The 17,942-nt window shown below is 51.9% G+C and overlaps 3 protein-coding genes across 3 annotated transcripts; 1 reads left to right on the plus strand and 2 right to left on the minus strand.

The window, feature by feature from the left end:
* Positions 1 to 3,270: 3,270 nt before the first annotated feature.
* On the minus strand, positions 3,271 to 5,943 carry LOC127394007 (granzyme G-like). Its single transcript, XM_051639689.1, has 5 exons — positions 5,757 to 5,943; positions 5,509 to 5,665; positions 4,536 to 4,677; positions 4,160 to 4,387; positions 3,271 to 3,913 (listed from the first exon to the last, which is right to left on the minus strand). Exons 1-5 carry the CDS (start codon positions 5,941 to 5,943, stop codon positions 3,776 to 3,778), a joined length of 852 nt encoding a protein of 283 aa, XP_051495649.1. The 3' UTR covers positions 3,271 to 3,775.
* A 2,019-nt stretch (positions 5,944 to 7,962) lies between these two features.
* On the minus strand, positions 7,963 to 10,009 carry LOC127394008 (mast cell protease 1A-like). The gene is made up of 5 exons (XM_051639690.1): positions 9,922 to 10,009; positions 9,677 to 9,824; positions 9,349 to 9,484; positions 8,780 to 9,031; positions 7,963 to 8,438 (listed from the first exon to the last, which is right to left on the minus strand). Exons 1-5 carry the CDS (start codon positions 9,983 to 9,985, stop codon positions 8,304 to 8,306), a joined length of 735 nt encoding a protein of 244 aa, XP_051495650.1. The 5' UTR covers positions 9,986 to 10,009; the 3' UTR covers positions 7,963 to 8,303.
* Positions 10,010 to 15,730: 5,721 nt separating this feature from the next.
* S1PR4 (sphingosine-1-phosphate receptor 4) lies at positions 15,731 to 16,957 on the plus strand. Its single transcript, XM_051639688.1, has one exon. It carries the CDS (start codon positions 15,731 to 15,733, stop codon positions 16,955 to 16,957), a length of 1,227 nt encoding a protein of 408 aa, XP_051495648.1.
* The last annotated feature ends 985 nt before the right edge of the window (positions 16,958 to 17,942 follow it).

Here is a 17,942-nt window from a genome sequence, read left to right on the forward strand (position 1 = left end):
TTTAAGATGTAGGGATAAAATGGTGGCACCTTGACATAAACTTTTACAGAATTTTAGATTCAGACTCTTCAAGGAATGAATGAAAGTCTTAAAACTAATGCCCAGTATTCCTAGTTGGCTGCAAGAGCACTTCGTTCTTTGTCCTTTGCAGTCTCCAGCCAAGGCAAAGGTGCAGATCACCTACCCTGGCAGTGCTGCCTCTGGAGAATTGAGGTTTGTTCAATGTGTCTGCAGGAGCTTCCTGCAGGCCCTTCCTGCCCTGGAGGGGCCCAGGGAAAGAGGCAGCTGGGAGCAGCAGCCGAGGGATCAATCCAGGCAGCTTGCTTGCAGTTGCTCTCTTTCCCAAGGGCCCCTCAAACACAGGCTGAGTAAACTGCTTGCAGCAAGACTGTGAGCTCCTGTCTTGCTGTCTCAGCAGCTGTGGGTGAGAAGCCCTCAGCTCCTTTGTCCCCATCCTGCAAGGAGAAGTCTTGGGAACCCAGGAGCAGCTGTGGTGTGGAGCAGCCTGCTGCTGCCAGGACAATTTCCCCTGCAGCCTGTTCTCAGGGGGCTCTTGGGAAAAGAGGGCAGCCCCAATGGGCTGTGGGCTTAACGAGTCTTCTAGTAAGGTGTGCTGACCCAGGGACTGGAGTTTTGTAGGTGCTGCAGGGCACTTCAAACCAGGCCATGAGGTGTCCCTGCCAGCACCAGAACAGGTACTCGGGATTGTCTACATAGGTGGACCCAGACATTAAAGAAATGCTTCCATCTTTTTCATATTAAAAAAATCTCATGCAGAAAAAGAGGGCAAAGAAGAGAGAATTTGGGATTTGCCTTCTCCTTGGACAGCCATTGTCCTGATAGCAGGAGAAAGCTCTTTTCTTTGAGCATTAATTACATCTGCTGTCTTGGTAAAGCTAGGGAAGCATCTGTCCAGCATGAGAAGAATAAAATGTCATATGAAATTTATAAAGTAGGAATATAATGCCTTCTTTCACTTCAGCATTTGCCCCTGTGTCTAGACTGGCCCCAACCTGCCTTATGCAGGACTCTGCAATCTGTCATGTGGGTCAGAGGCACAGTACCAGCCTGGCTTGTTTAGATGGCAACTGTTGGTTGAAACAACACTACTGTCAAGAGCAGTGACCTCCTGGACCCCAGGCTCAGCCAGGGGCATCCATCCAGTGCCCTTTGACCTCTACTTTATGTGGTGGGGTTTTTTTTCCCATGCAGAACATCTGTCCTGAAGGCTGCTGGATCCTGCTTCCCGTTTCATTGCCTACTTTTATCATGCCTAGCAGTCCCAGTGGGAAGCTCCAGATAGCTTAAGGATAGAACATGAAACTTGTGAATCCCTCCATTCCAGAAGCCATCTCTTTGGCATGAAGGCATTTGGGTAAGTACTGCAATTACCTGTTTCTGAAGGTAGTGCTTTGGAATGCATTTGGAGAAAAGAGTATTTGTCCCTGCAAACATAAGCAGTAAGAACTGATCGGAAACAGAGTGAAAATGAAGGTTTCCAGAAACCACCTGGGACAAAATCTTCATTGTTCCTCTCTGGTTTGTAAAGGTAGTTGAAAATGTGTGATTTCATATCCATGTTATCTCAGTAGCTTCCCAGCAAAAGCTTGCACCATTAGCAGTTTCTAAAATACACTTGTCTGTGTACTCTCCTCAGATGTATCAATTGTCTGGTTATCTTTGAGCTGTTTTATCTCCTGTGATGCAATCCGATCGGGAATGAAAGCCTCTACAAGCAATTTTTGTAGCATCTCTATCACCTTGGGATGAGAACTTCTGGCTTCTGAAGAGTTTTTGTGGCTCCCATACTGGAGTGCATGGTAAGACTCAGCATTTAGGCTATGTGAAAGCTGCTGGGTAATCTTGCTCCCAAGATGGGAGATGTGACTCAGCAGGGACTACAGATGCAGCCTGGGCGCTGTTCTACATGCACAGCCAGGTGGTATTACCTGTTGTCACTGGCTGCTCCTATGCACTGCTCCCTGAATTGCTCCTCCCTTCATCTCAGATGTGTTTCTATAGCTCCTGGCCATGGAAATAATTGGTGTTTTTATGAAGCATCCAAAAGGCAGGTCTGTCCTGGTGTGCTGGCTCATATACTTCCTCCCTGTGGCTTAGACCTCTAGTCTCTAATATTGTAAACAGCTGATAGCTTCAATGAGGTGCTTTGCAAAGTAGAGGTGATGTAGGATGAGAACATCCTTGGAATTCTTCTGAAAAGGATTTTTTAGAGGTAAGGGTTGTTTTTTTGTCACGTCAGAAGTCTTTTAGAGCTTGAAGAACACGTGCTGTTACTAACCCAAAGAGGGCACTGTGTGCTTATAAAACAGCACAGATATGTAACATCATTATCATAATCCACAGCAAAAATAATTTATAACTTTGTTCATTTATAGCTTCTCTTAGTTAGTGAATGACCTGGAGGGCTCTGGTGATTTTTTGTTAGTTGTTTGGTTTAGGTTGATTTTTTGTTTGTTTGTTTATTTGTTTCTGAGCAAAACAAACCTCCTGGAGGACACAATTGCTGCCGGAAGCATGGCTCAGTACTTCACCTCCTTTGGTGGCAAGGTGTTCGTTCCTCCAGGCAGCTGCGTGGCTGGAGCAGACAAGTGTGTGTGTCATCAATGGAACTGCTGGTCCCCTGGGAGTCTGACAGCCCGAGTGTGCTGGAGGCAGCAGGTTTGTCCCTGCCTCGTGACACAGCTTGTCTTGTGGAGCACTTGGGCACTGCAGGGGCTGGAACCTCGAGGGTGCTCCCGACTGTGCTATGCCCTCCGGCACAGAGAGCAGTAATTCTGCCCGTGCCCACGCTGCAGGTCCTCCCGTAGCCCCGGGGACCCGTGTGCTCAGTGCCCCCTCCCCTCTGCAGCTCCCTTTGAGCCTGCTCACCCTGCAGCATATGGGTGAGAGATGATCTCCTGCCAGAAGATGACTGATTACCATCTTTTCAGTTTTGCCTGAGCACTCCACAATGGGGAGAGAAGGCCAAAAGGCTTCCTCTGCCTGAAAACCGGGCTTGACACCTCTTCTGGGACAGAAAATGGAGGTCACTGGTTAGGGTACAAACTTCCAGCTTGAGATTCAGCTATTTGAGCAGTGACTATCTTCTGAGCTGTCCAGGACTGGAGCCAGAGGCCAGGAGAAATCCAAATCATGGAAGGAGAAAGGCGCTCAAATGCAGATGCAATTTATTGTTTTTATGTATTCTTACAACACTGGAGCTATAGCAAGAGGGAAGAAAGGAGACAGCAGGTTTCAGAGGTAGGGGACAGCAGCAGCAGTAGTGAAGCAGGAGCTGGAAGTGTACTCCTTGGAGCTGGGGCAACCCTCTAACCTCAGGGCTTGGCCAAAGGAGACCCAGGCATCTGGTGTCACAAATGCATTTGGATTGCCTTGATCTAATTGTACTGCCTTCCCAAAGGACAGCAGACATCCCAACAACTACTGTCACCTCACTCAGGACTGTCCTGCTGCTTCCTTTCTAGAGCTGTAGCCATGAGCATCTTGACTAAGGGGCAAATCAGAGCAGCAAAGTGTGGGACCATGCACTGCGTAAATGGGCTCTCCCTGGCTCACGCAGGGAACAAATGCAGCCAAGGTGCAATTTTTGTGCCAAGCTCCCACTGCTAGTTTGGCTTTGCCAGAGAGAATTCCTTGAGAATGTCTATGAGGATAAGTGGAAGATGTTTCCCAGGGAGAAAAGGAAGGAAAAGCAGGTGAGCACAGGGCGCTGAAGTGTGAGTTTTTCAGGGCAGCACCTGGGGATTGAGTAAGGTCATGCTGACTTCATGACACGGTCGATCCAGGGAAGGTAATGAGCAATGCATGTGTAGAAACCAGGCCAGTTGTTGTGCCTATAGGAGAAGATGCCGTAGGCTTTGTTGTTGCAGACCAGAGGATCCCCAGCATCACTCTGTAAAATGGAGGGCAGAAATCAGTGTTGACTTATGTGAGGTCCTCAGGAGAACAGTGCATTTTCAAAGAACAACAGGGCTGCAAATGTCTGGACAGAGCATCACCAGGAGAAGAGTGAGGGGACAACAAGAAGCAATTTTAGGCAGTACCTTTTCAGGGAAGTTTTTAGCCTAGATCAGGTTTGTACCCAGCAACTGGCTGAAACCTCCCTTGCAGCCTTCTATTCCCCAAGTCAAAGACTGACCTTCTCAGGTACCCTATCAGATCCACTGAGTCCACAAATCAAGTTCTCAGCAAGTCCAGGGTTGTAGGCCAGGCAGTCCCTTTGCCCGATGATGGTGACTTTGGTGTTGCGTAATGTGAGGTTGGAGGAGCCCCAGCCGACTATGCTGCATGCAGCCCTATCACGGACTTTAGATCTTCCAATGGAAATGGTGCTAACGTAGCTGTTGCTGGTGGCATTGCCTTTCAGCTGGGCAAAAGCACAGAAAATACAGAAATAAGTGCTTTGATCTGTAAATATTCTGTGACAAGGGCTGTCCCCTCCTGCTCCAGAGTTATAGCTCAGCTCTGCATGTCGGGCAGACAGGACCATGAAGGTGCTCCAGGCAAGTAGTTACCTTCAGCAGGAGGATGTCATTTCCCTTTTCAGGACGTGTGAAGCCCGGGTTGACGTGATACTCTAGGACTTCGAATGTTTGCCAGCTTTTCTCTCTCCTCTGAATTGTGTGGGCTCCAAGGATGACAGTCAGAGGTTTGTGACTGGTAAAATCAAGCCCAATGTATGTTATTAGCTTTCTCCTTCCCGTGGCACAGGACCCTGCTCTGGGCCAATGTACCTTTACTGGCCTCTACATCATCTGCAGAAACATCTGCCTTAGGAAAATTGGGAGGGACCCTGGGTATGGGTAGGAGACCCTTCCAATCTAGCAGGTTGGATTTAGGTATCTGGTCTCCTGGATTCTGCTGATCTTCTTGTTGCTGCTTAAATGTGGGGAGATTGGCCCTGGAGCCTGGGTTACTGGCACCAGGGCAGAGCTGTCACCCCAAGTCATGTGTATCTAGAAAAGCCCTCTTCCCTGTCCATGCCTCAGTATCTCCAGGTGGAGAGATGGGAGAGAGCTGGGCAAGCGGCTTGCTCATAAGAGATTATTAATTCTGATAGCAGCCTTGGAGGTCTTTGGTGGCAGAAAGGATGAAGCCTGACACCAGCACCCCCTGCTATGCCAGCAGGTCAGTGACAGTGGGGAAGAAGCTGTTCTGACTTCCCATTGTTGATGTCTGGGAAGAATAAAATTAATCATGGAGGAGGAATAAAAAAATAAAGGTAAGTATCTGAACATGGGCTGGGGAAAGAGATGGTGAAGGATGGCTCAAGGGAGAGCTGCAGGCACAGCCCTGTGGTTCCAGAGGTAGCACCCACAGCCCTGACCCAGCAGGCCAGCCTGCACTCCCTGCTAGGGAAAAAGTTTGGCCACAGCCATGAAGGAAGTGATTCAAATTGTCAGACCTCCCTTAGGAGTTGCCACCTGGATCCGGACAGCACAACCATCTGGTTGCACCAGGTGCCATCTGAATGTAGCAAAAACTTACTTGAAGCAATGAGCTGCTGTCATCACCCAGTTCGGGGCCACTAGGAAACCTCCGCAGAAATAACGGTTCTTTCCTTGCAGATAGGCCATGTAGGGTGTGGAGTGGTCTTCCCCTCCTCCCTCCATCCAATTCCAGAAACGATCTGCAATGGATGGGACTGAGGATGAGGGAACTGGAGGGCACCAGACATGCCTTCTGGGACTCTTCCCTCCCCAGCCTTCTCCTCACCTCCAGGCCACTCTACTTACTGGCTGTAGCCTGGGGGCATGTCACCAGCAGGAGGGTGAGCAGGAGGTTCTGCAGGTTCTTCATCATAGCTTTCTCAGCTTCAGTGGGTCCCTTGGAGGTAAGGCTGCAGCTGGGGTCTCTTCCTGCTCCCAGCAAGGTTTTATAGCCTGAGACTAGACTCCAGGAAACCACAGAAGTCAAACTCATCTGATTAATCTATCTGCAAATTGCATGCCTCAGCAAGCTGTGAGGGGAATTCAGTCAGTCTTAGCCTTGGGCACCAACCCACCTTCATCTTGGGCCTGATCTTGGCATATCTGACATCCTCTTAAACCCAGAGCCAGTTTTAACCCATTGCCTTTGAGCTGGAAGATATAGGGAGCATATCCCCCCTCATCACTTTGCCTGCCAGTGTGCTCTTCCCTTGCGGCTCATGTTTGTTGTTGTGCATTTGCAAACTCTTTTGATTTTTATCATGAACCCTGCAAGAACAAGATTTCTTTCACATAATGTACCGGTTCCAAAGACTCTGCAGTGGCAGCTGAGGACCCTCCTGCTCTTTCTCAGGAAGTGTGGTCCTGCTTAAGAAAGCAAAATTGGTGTGAGTGCATTTATTACACCACACACTGGTCATGGCTACATGAGAGCAAGAAGTTGTTACGATAGCTTGATGAGCGTGGCCCACAGCAGCATCACTGCTGCCACGAGGTCTCTCTTCTGCATCAGCTGCTGACTTAAGGCTCTGCTTTGTACAGCAAAAGATGCCATTGTAAGTGTTTCTTTCCAGATGCAATTGTTCACTATTAAATTGAGGAGTTCGCTGTCTCTTACCAGCCAGTGTGAGAGAAGACAGGAGGCCACTTCCTTGACCCTGGCTCAGAGGCTCACTTTTTGAGTTGAGGGAAGATGGAGACAGGGATGTAGGTTGAGATTCTGACCCTTTATTGGCTAGAGATAACCCAGTGACATGTCTCCCTGAAGCTGGTCTTGTTCCTCTGGGAAGGTGGATGTCCAAGCACATCACAGCTCTTGCAGGCAGTGATTTTAAAACCTCAAACAAGTGCCATGTGCCTTCCTGCAGTGCATGGCAGAGATCTGCCTTCCCTGGACCAGGCTCTGCAGCAGCTGCATCTCCTCCAGCCCATGATGAGATGGACTGTGCTGCACGAAGAGCTGGTGGCAAATCACTGAGCACACTCCCCCCAGGATATCCCCTTGCTTCCCCACTGGCACCAGTGCTCAGGCTCCAGCCAAAGGTGGATGATGGGCAGGTCTGTGCACTCGCCCTGGTAGTGGCTCTTTCCTTGGGATGTGATTAAATGGGGTGACAGGTGCTGACCTCACTGACTGCCAGTAAATTTCCCCCAGTGCCACAGGGCAAAACCCACTTCTAAGAGAAAATCTGTAATTCTCATGCAAAGACTGCAGCAGCTGGAGCTTCAAGGAAAGCCCTTCGTGATGAAGATTTGTATGACACAGATAAGCAGTTGCAGGCTTCTCACTTGCAGATTTCCTAGCTGATAACAGCTGTTTGCAGAAGCCCAATCATAGACCCTTCTCAGTTTCCCCAGGGTGGCATGGGTGCTGAAGGCAAAGGTGATATTTCCCTTCATCCCAGGCAAGAACAGGAAGAATGTAAGAGCAGACATCCTGGGGCAGACTGCAGGCCATCTCTTCCCTTTGACAGGGGCTGGTGGGAGTCTCGGAAAGACTGTGAGAACAAGGCAAGCATCCTGTTCCTTGAATTGCACGCAGTTTCTGTATGTTTGAAATTCCCCATTGGGCTTCCCCTGTGACCCAGCCTCCTGTCTTGGCTGCCCTATGCCCTAGGGTGCAACATCATCCAGGCATGAGGTCCCTGCAGAGGGGACAGTCATTACTTCACAGGGAATGGCAGGATTTGTCTCTGGGGGACCTGGGGACACACCACATCCTGTCTGGCAACTGCTCCCAGTTGGCTGAAGTTGGTGAATGGTGTGTGTGCACATCACTTTTCCCAGCCCATTTCTACCTTGGAAGTTTCTCTTCCTGAAACACACTCATCCCTCTGACCCCAGGATGGGCAACTGTAGCTTGCCCTCCATGTCTGGCAGTAATTCCGTGGATGCAGATCTATGCTGCTGTTCCAAGAGGCTGTCCTCTCACTGTCACCAGTGAGACCCTCCCTCCCTTCTCCCTGGGGCAAGGTACAAGACAGAAGACATACGCTGGGAAATGCAGCTCTGATTTTACTGTGGGTGTTTTAAGTGCAGCAAGGTTCAAGCAGGGACAGGGTTATCTCTGAAGGAAACAGGTTCATGGTAGCACAGCTGCTTTCTCATGCCATTGGGAACGACCCTGGCTTTTGCCAGGGTGATTTAACATGGCCCTGAGCTGGCTGCCTGAGATGGGCAGGGACTGGGACAGCCAGCGGCCTCAGAGCAGAAAGGGGGGGGACCCTTGTGTGCACCAATCCGATCACTCAGGCTCCCAAGGAGAGAGGAGGGAGTCAAGCCTTCAGCAGAGGCAGGAAGGAAACCAGTGCAGTCTCCAGGACCACACCAGTGCAGGAGTGAGTGCTGCTGCTGTTACTTCTTCATGATTTTTTGGATCCAGGGCAGGTAGTTGGAGATGCGGGTATAGACCCCAGGTGGGGTGCTGTACCCAAAGGAAACAATACCTTGTGCCACCTTATTGCATACCAGGGGCCCACCAGAATCTCCCTGAGGACAGATGAGAGACTGGTTTCAGGAACAGGTTTCACCTTGGTCACTCCCTGTCTGGCACCGGCAGCAGACTCTGCTCCGCATCCACAGCTCTGCTCCTGCCCCACATGCCCACTGAGCTGGAGGAGCTGCTAGGAGCAGGCAGGCTGGGATTCTACCCCTGGGGCCACGCATGGACCATGGTGTCAGGGCATCCAGAGAGTGTGCCCATGAGAGCTACAAATCAAAGGTTTGTCACCTCTCCTGGGAATCATCTAAGTCTGTGCCAGCCGCAGCCCTGGCTACCAGAGAGCCAGGCTGACCCACAGCCAAGCCCCCAGCCCGTCAGCAGCCCATACCTGGCTGGAATCCCTGAGCTCATGGAAGCTGCCGGCACAGACCATCCCTGTGTTGAGGTGTGGGTAGAAGCGGATGCATTTCCTGCGGCTGTAGATGGAGACTTTGGTTTCAAAGAGCTTGTTGGTTGCCTGGTCATCATCAATCAGACCCCAGCCAGCTATGCTGCACTTGGTTCCTGTGGGGAGGTCACTGCTGCTCTTGGGCAATGGAATGGTCTTGACGTAGTCATTGAGAGTGGCCTTTGTTGTCAGCTGGGAGCAAGGTTTTTGGAGAAGGCTATGAGCAGGACAGCTGAAGGACACTGTGTGCACAGGTAGGGAAGGTCTAGCAGGACATACAGCACTGCAGACTCTGGTGAGCTGCTGTGAATGGGGTGTGTGGCTCCAAGTCCTGCCCATGGTTCCCTCCCAGGTCCTTCCCATTCCTCCCTGCCTCCAGCATTCATGGTTAGAAGAAGCTGATGGTTTTCAGAAGGACCTAACACCAAGGATGTGTTCTGCCCAGACCCTGCTAGGCCCACAGCCCTGCTCTACCCTCCAACCCACTGCCCGCTGTAGGACTGCCTTGCCTTGAGCAGCATGATGTCGTTAGACACAGTCTCGGGGTTGTATTCAGGGTGAAGATGGTATCTGACAACTCCCCGGACCTGCTGGGTCGTTTCTGGTTCGTGGATGTTGTGAGCCCCCAGGATGACTGTGGCATTCCTGGCCGTGACAGCAGAGGGGAGAAGGGGGAAAACAAGTTTAGTCTCATCTGCTTCCCTCCCCTTTTGCAGGCAGGTGGAGAGAGCTGCTCAACACAGGAGGAAGAAGAAACTACTCCAAAATTATTCCAGTGGTGGACCTCACAGGCTAGAGCAGGAAGAAGGTTTTAAAGCCTCTGTAGAAAATACTCACCCCACACGGCAGTGTGCAGCTGTCATCACCCAGTCAGGGGCCACCAGGAAGCCTCCGCAGGCTGACACCCCCATCTTCAGGTATGCCATGTAAGGGTGGGAGTGGGGCTGAGCCTCGTGGCCCCCCACAATCTGTCCCCGAAGAACACCTGGAAGACACCCCGTGTCAGGACGAGCCGGTGGCTGCTGCGGTCAGAGCCCAGACCAGCAGCCTCCCTGGCAGCAGTTTGTGGCAGCCCAGCTTACTGGCATTGGCCCACAGGCAGGAAAGCAGGAGCAGCAGGGCCAGCAGTGGCTGGAGCTGGCACATCTCTTCCCAAGGCTGGACACTCCTTCCAAGATGTGTGGAAGTCTGAGCCTCCTAGTACCCAAGGGCTGGTTTTATATCCTGGGATCAGCACTACCCAGCAGCCAGGAAACCGTGTGTGATGGCCTGATTGTGCTAATCAGGGCAGTGCAGCATCCCTGCAGGTCTATCTGCATCTCTGCTGCCCGGGCCTGCTCACGTGCCCCATGTGCCCTGAGGCTGTGATTGATGAGTGATAGAGAAGGACAGAAAGGCCAGGGCAGAGAGAGTATGGTATGCCACAGTCCCAAAGCCTCAGGGATGCTGACTGGGAGAGGCATCCTAGGGTATTTTTGAGGTGTGATTTAGTATTTCTGCCACAGTTTGGCTGTAGGACAAATCACATCCACCTGCTTCAAACAGCAGTTTCTCTGTGTGCTGACAGTCAGGCTATCTCAGACTACCTTCAGCAGCTCATGCCAACTGCTCCTGGGGGTAGTCAGCTCACTTCATACTTTGTTGGCAAGTACAATGACTGCAGATGCTCCTTCCCCTCTATGGTTTCCCCTTTGCAGATATCTGGCCACTGGCACATCTGTTCAAATGGGAACAGGATAAGCCTTCATCTATGCTGTTCTCTCCCTTCCCTGGCCCGAAACTGCCTGCAAACCAGGCTGCAACTGCTGTCTTCACCTTGCCCTTGGCAAAAGTGTGATTTGGTTAGATGCTAAACTGAGCACCAAGCCCTGCTGCCCTCATTCCTTCCTGGCCTTCTGGTGCTGACAGTAAACTTCAGCAAAGCTTTTGCTTTCTCCTTGATCCCAGTGGTGCTGAGCTGAAAGCTCCAGGCTCAGACACCCAGGGCAGTGTAAGTATTGCTCCATTGCAGCCAGCAGGTCAGCAGTCCAAGGCCAGGCTCTGCTGTAGACAGTAGGAACCAGACAGCAGTTCTCTGCCCCAAATCGCTTAATATTCTTATGTGTAACAGGTAGGGAAGAAAAATAGCAGGTGGAGGAAGTGATGCACAGGATGGTAAGCAGCAGAACTTGGGATAATTTTGTGCTCTCCAAACACAGTGCAGCAGCACCAGTCCTGCTGGCAGTGAGTGCATGTCCCCTGCCCCCGTCAGGCAGCACTAACCACAGGGACGTGTGTTGCTTGTCCTTCCTCTGCAGTGCTCAGGTCAGGTCTCAAACCCCCGTGTTTCCTCTGTGGTGCTTGGCACCACACCCCTGCTGGCTTCCCATCAAGCAGGCATCGCCCTGCTCATCAGGCTGAGCTCTCCTAGCCTGTTTCCTGGGTGAGGACTCGTTCCTCCCTGCCCTGCCTGCATGAACACAGGAAGAAACAGCTCTCAACTGTGGCCCTGTGGGGACGAGTCTAGCACTGAGCTAGGCTATGCCCCAGAGGGTGCAAAGCAGCAGCTCACATAAGGGGATTTTATGGGTCATGCACAGAGGACACGAGACTGGAGGCTCCAGGTCCCTGGAGCAGCCTCATGGCCTTAGCTGGCCATGCCACACTGAGCCGGAGTGATGGGAACACCGTGGAGATATTGGGATGGAGATACTGGGAAGTTAATGGGATAGTTTCCAAGCAGTTTTCCTTTTCTGGGGATGGTGGGCAGGGGCACTTTAAGCTGTTTGCTTTCTGCTTAATGTTTTTGCATTGAGGACATACAAGTTTCTAGAGAAAAGCCACTTAAAGGAAAAAAGAATCAACAAAACTTTGCTATTTGAGGCCGCTAATGTGGTCTAAATGAGATGATTCTGAAACTTCATCCTTCTTGTTCCTATTTTCCTTCAAATCCAGAGATGCACTGCAGGAATCATCTCCTACAGCGACCCATCATTGCCACCCATCATTGATCACAGTTTCAATGACGTGACACCCAGGCACAACTGTACCTGGGATGGTTCTTCGAGCACTGTTAAGGGCCATGTCTCTGGGGTTTGATGTGAGACCAAGTCAGAGGGGTCGTGCTGCCTCATCCCAGCTTCCCTGGGGTTAGAAGCATCCTACCACACTGGGAACTGGCATGTGCCACTGGAAAGATGACCGCTTGCTGCTGCACACTAGAAGAGACCAAAGCTAGGAAATGTAACCAACCAACTGCCAGGAGCGATCAGTCATTTTCAAACCAGCACAACTCCACCCTTCCTGGAGCAGAAAAACACCTGCGGGCAAATGGATGGCTGATGTTGGGTTGTGCTGGGGCCACACAGGGGGGACAGGATGGGGAGGTGGGCAAGGAGCCTTTTGGGACAGAGATGGGAATGCCTGCTGTCCTTCAGCCAGCCTGGGCGTTGCCTGACTAGGCCCACCAGGCAGAGCTCTCCACAGAGCTTCACCCAGGGATTTTTTTTTTAATCAGAATGTCTGAAAGTACAAATTTTAATCAGGACTGTGCAGCAGCACAGCAGGAAAACCTCAACAGAAATCATAGATATTTTATCTTGCATTTGTATCTTGCTGTCTTTCCACTGCTCATGGCCCCTCACTGTTTGGAGCTGGATGATCTCAGGGCAGGAGTTACCAGGCTGATCACAAAGCTTGGCTCCAGGCTGCTCTTTCCCTGCTCTCTCTGGGCCCCCCTGTCTGCAGACAAACTCTGGGGCCAAGGTGCTGTTGCCTGTCTGTTGGCCTTGACAGGAGTGGGCTGGGAGGGTTCCAAGGCTTCTGCTGCTAAGGTGCCTTATCTCAGCATCTGTGAACAGCTGCTATGGCCACGGCTCTGGCAAGATGGTTCAGGGGGCTGCAGCTGGTCTTCATACCTGCCCTGATCCTTCCAAGCCCAGCACTCAGCAGCTATTAGGCAGTTTAAAGTAGATTGTGGTCTTGATCTGAAGGAAAGAGAGGAGAAATATTGCAGGATGGGGTGTCCCTCTCCTGCTCCCCTTCATTTCAAAGAACATCTGAACTGAAACAGCAGCAAAGGAGAAGTACCCAGATAAAGCTCAGCCTGTGTCTGTGCAGATAGCAATGGGGAGTTGCTGCAGAACAACAGGAACTCTCACTTGTGTGGGTACCCAGCTGAGGGGCAGTCTTGGCTGCCCCCAGCCATGGAGCTCAGGACTCCCTGCCTCGGGTCTGGTGGCAGCAGCTCTGAGGGGGACGTGAGGCCCTGCTCTGCTGAGCTGACTGCATGGAGTGGAGGGGACATGAGTCCCCACAGTCGCCTGGGCTATGGGACTGCACCCTGACTTACCATGAGATGTGAGCAGTGGTTGGGGGGGGAGGTGAGTGGGATGGTTTGGACGTGCAGGGAGCTTGGCAGGCTGCTGGGCAGAACTGAGAAGGTGCTGAAAGGGCAGCAGCAAGGGCTGGGACACAGCTTGTGCACCATCCCAGAGCCAGCCCCCCCAGTGCATGCTGTGAAGCTGCAATGGGCCTTACAGGTACCCAGACCCTGCTGCTAGGAGAAGGTCAGACAAGCCAGGGGCTAGCACACAGCAAGGAACAAAGCTTTGACTCACTGGAACTGTTCTTGACAAAATAATCACCCCTGCCTTTTAGGCAGCACCTGATGTGCTTGTGGAAGGGGCATTAGGAAGAGTCTACAATATTTTGCTGGTTCAGAGGACCTGGCACCCAGTGGGTGAATGTGTTGAGCTGTCCCAGCTGTTCATCTGCCTCAAACCTTCCTGCCATCAAAAGCATTTGCCTCCCACCCGTCTTGCACTCTCTGCAGATCTCCTGGACAAGGAGCTCATTCCTGTCAGGTATCTCTTTCCTGAGACTGCTCACATGCTACCAGCTATTTGCGAAGCTACTCTGGGCCCCTGACAAGGCAAGTTTCTTCGTCCTTTGATCTCATAGGGTGACCCACCAGTTCTGTCCAGGGCAGACATATTAGCTGGAGGCTCAGCCTGAAGAAAAAATAAAGCAGAGGTAGTGTGCAAGTATCACATCGACACGTTGATGCCAGTGCTGTGCCAGGAGCATCTGCCGAGCTCATTTGGGATTGTGCTGAATGTGCAACCTTGCAGACCTCCTCTCTGGATTGATCTGCACTCATGACCCACCCTTTCTGCTGATTTCTGCTCCTTCAGCCTTGGGGTCATCTACTGACTATCAGCATTAGTTTCTTTCCACACTGCTGTCAGAAAAGCCCAAAACACCAGTTGGAAGGGTAAATGTGGAGGATGGAGCTGCTTTTGATGAGGACCACTCTTGCTTGCATGTGACTTCTTGCAGCAGAAACCTCCTTGGCAGTTTTCACTTGTCTATGCTGTGATCCAGGCTAGAATCTTCTCACTCATCAAGCAGTGAATGGACTTCCAGGACAACTCCCTCCTTGCCATGCTGATGGAAGAAATCACTGCTCTTTGCTCTCAACTTGGGACTGCTAGATGGCTTTGTGCCAGCCTGGCATGAGAACACAGGTGAAACCAGAAAGCAGGGCACAGCTGCTCCGATGCTGAGTTAAAAGGTGCTCTGTCTTTCTTTTCTCTGTGCCACTTTGCAGCTGTTTTGGGTGGGGTCCATCCTGCACAGAAATGTGGTTGATGTTGTAACTTCCCTTTTTCCACTTTGGTAGGTAGAAATTTTATTTATTTTGCACAAGGAACCCTCCCCACTACCTACTCAGTGCTGGGCCTCAGACAAGCAGCTGGAGAGAACTGCTAACTGCTGAACCTCCCTCCTGCAGCAAGAGCCTTGGGCCCAACATGACAGGTGAGTCAAAGTCCGCAGCCGCGGTTGGGAACAGCAGTTGCATGACTTTCTCTCCAGTCAGGTTTTTCAGAGGAAGGGAATAGGTCAACAATAAACATTAGCATTCCAATTGTGTCAGGACTCCTGGATTCTGGTCTCAGTGCAGCCCCTTGTGCCTTCTGCAATGTCAGGCAAGAGGCAACAACTTTGTACCTATGTTTCCCTGTCTGTGACCTAGACAATGGGAAGATCCTGACCCAGGATCTTGGGTCATGTGCTTGTAGAACTGAAGGTGGAGGGTGCAGTGTCAGGACATGTGGGCCTTTGACCATCTGTTTCCTTTGAACTGAGTGGAGCTCAACCCTAGCTCCAGACACAGAGGTGCCTGGACTTGCTGCATTGACAGGTCAGGACTTGGAAGTGTCCTGTAAGAGATGCAGGAGCAGGGCTCATGGAGCAGCCCAGAGGGGTGAGAGCATGAAGTTTCCTCTTGGAGAAGGATGTGTCTGGGCATGGTAGTGGCCAGGGCAGTTAATAAAGAGGCTGCTGCTGTCTGCCAAGCTCAGGGGTGAATTTAATGCCACAAAAGGCAAAGCACTCAGTGTCTCAGGCCGTCTGGGCGCTCTTAATAGCACTTGGCTTTGTTCAGCCCAGCCGACCCTACCCATCAAGGTGTGAGGTGTTACCCTGTTTGACCTAGCCTGCCCTGACTCCAAAAGGGGCCTGACACATTATTTTATTCATGTCTCACCTTCCTGATCACAGCAAAGCCAAGACCCTTACTGAGAAGTGATGAGAGTTTTAAGAAACGATGTCAATACTCCAGCTCACAACAGGAAACTTTATTAAACAACAGGAAGCCCATGCTCATACGTGGACTTACAAAACGCCTCACCTTCCTCTCCCTTTGTTCTTTCAGTGCCGTGGGGCTGGCATACAGGGCTCTAAGTCTCATCTCCACGCTGGGTAGGGCTGCTGGCATCAGAACCAGTCCTGTGTGGCAGAGTCTCACAGCTGTCTCCAGCCCACAAACAGAGGATCTGCTCTGCTCCAAACCCCACATCAACCCTTGGTCTGTTGTGCATCCCTTGGCTGCTGACCAAGGCTCAGAAGATGGGTGGTCCAGAACTGAGCCGGATGGTGAATCACTCCTTTTCCCTTCCACTGGGTTCTGCTCAATATCCTGAGCTCAGACTTGACTTGCTCGACAGGAAAGGTTCCTGCCTGCATCTGGCTGCCATGAGGAATGTGAACATCATCCTGCAGCACTACAACTTCACAGGCAAGCTGACCAACCGGCAGTCTGGGGATGAGGGCATGGGTCTCATCCGCACAACCTTTGCCATCATCAGCTGCATCATCATCCTGGAGAATCTGCTTGTGCTGCTGGCCGTCCTGCGGTGCCTGCGAGCCCGCCGCTGGGTCTACTCCTGCATTGCCAGCATTACCTTGAGTGACCTGCTTGCAGGAATTGCCTACCTTTCTAATCTCTGCCTCTCAGGCAAGAAGACCTTCCAGCTTTCACCTCAGCTCTGGTTCCTGCGAGAAGGCATCCTCTTCATCGCGCTGGCTGCCTCCACCTTCAGCTTGCTTGTGACAGCCATTGAGCGCTACAGTGCCATGGTAAGGCCAATTGCTGAGAATGAAGCCAGCAAGACCCTGCGCTTACGTGGCCTGATAATTTCCTGCTGGCTCTTGGCCTTCATCATTGGACTGCTTCCCCTGCTGGGCTGGAACTGTCTGTGTGACTTCAATGCCTGCTCTGTCCTCCTGCCTCTCTACTCCAAAAACTACATCCTTTTCTCCGTAGTCATGTTCAGCATCATCCTCCTGGGGATCATTGGCCTCTACATCTCAATCTTCCAGCTGGTCCAAGCCAGTTCTAAACAAACCAGCTCTCGGCACAGCCGCAAACGGTCCCTTCGTTTGCTCAAGACTGTTCTGATGATCCTGGGTGCCTTCATCATCTGCTGGAGCCCTCTCTTTGTCCTGTTGCTCTTTGATGTCTTCTGTGAAACCCAGTCCTGCATGCACCTCCACAGCCTGGACTGGACCCTGGCTCTGGCCATGCTTAACTCAGGCATTAATCCCATCATTTACTCCCTGCGGAGCGTGGAGGTGCGCCGTGCTGTGGGAAGCCTGCTGTGCTGCTGCTGTATCAGGGTTGGGCTTTGCAAGCCTGGGAACTGCTTGGTCATCACAGACATCAACTCTGGCTCATCCACAGAGAGCTCCCTGCGCTACCGGGAGAGCTTCCGCAACTCTGCAGCACTGAATGCCCGGCCCAGAGCACCTCTCTCCAGCAACTCCAGCATGATGAGCAATCTCCCCAGCCTCTGAGAGGCCATGGAGAGAGCAAGACATGCCAGACAGATCACCAGGACTCCATGCTGCTGTTCCTGGCCTGGCAGAACAGTAGCTCTACACACAGGCGCAGCCACACTCCAGCTGTTAACTGTGGCCAGGATTTCTAGTCCCTTCAGGCTGGGATGTTGCTTCCATGTGGGTGCAGCACAGGGACAGGCATTGGTCCCAGGATGGGAGTGAAGAATACAGACACATTTTGGGATTGATGCCCTGCTGAGACAACTGCAGTGCCTGGGTTGTAAGTGAACCCTGCTCTGTGTGTGCATGTATATAGATACTGTACCTGCCCAGTGAGAGCATTTTGCCTCAGGGCACACTGACAAATATGGTGGGTATCCATAGCCAAACTACCCCCCAACACCTTTGGATCAGGCTGGGCTGGCAATGCTACCAGGGTGTGTCGTATGGGGCAGGAGGTGATACTTGAGTCTTCCACAGCCCTGTCTTCCACAGAGACTTCTGGAACTGCTGTGATGGGCACAGTTGCTGGGGAAGGATTCAGGCTTGCTGTCTTGCCAGGGAGTCAAGACCAACTGGGTTTACAATAACCAATTATCCACCTGTACTGCAGCACAAACCAGCCACAGGATGGCAGAGGGCAGCAACAGCAGCCTATTTCCTCACCAGAGTGCAGCGGCTGGGCCCCGTGCCTGGGCCAATGCTGTGACAGTGCTTACAGCCTGGCAGCAAGTGCATGCTGTGCCTCAGGGCATGGGGCTGCATCTGCAGGGCAGCCCTGGCACCACCACGGGCAGGAGGTACCCACAGTGACTGGGCAGTCTGGTGCCATCCTGCATGACAGAGGCTCCGAGCTGAGCCTCTCAGGTAACATACACCTGTACAGCGGAGGGTTCGCAGCGCTGTGGCCTTTCCAGAGGCATGGGTTGTGCTCTAGCAATCAGGTGAAAAATCAGAGCAGCACCCGTGTGCCTCCTGTCATCAGGCAAGGAAGCCAAGC

Source organism: Apus apus, chromosome 24, assembly GCF_020740795.1.
Source record: "Apus apus isolate bApuApu2 chromosome 24, bApuApu2.pri.cur, whole genome shotgun sequence".
NCBI classification, from domain to species: Eukaryota; Metazoa; Chordata; class Aves; order Apodiformes; family Apodidae; genus Apus; species Apus apus.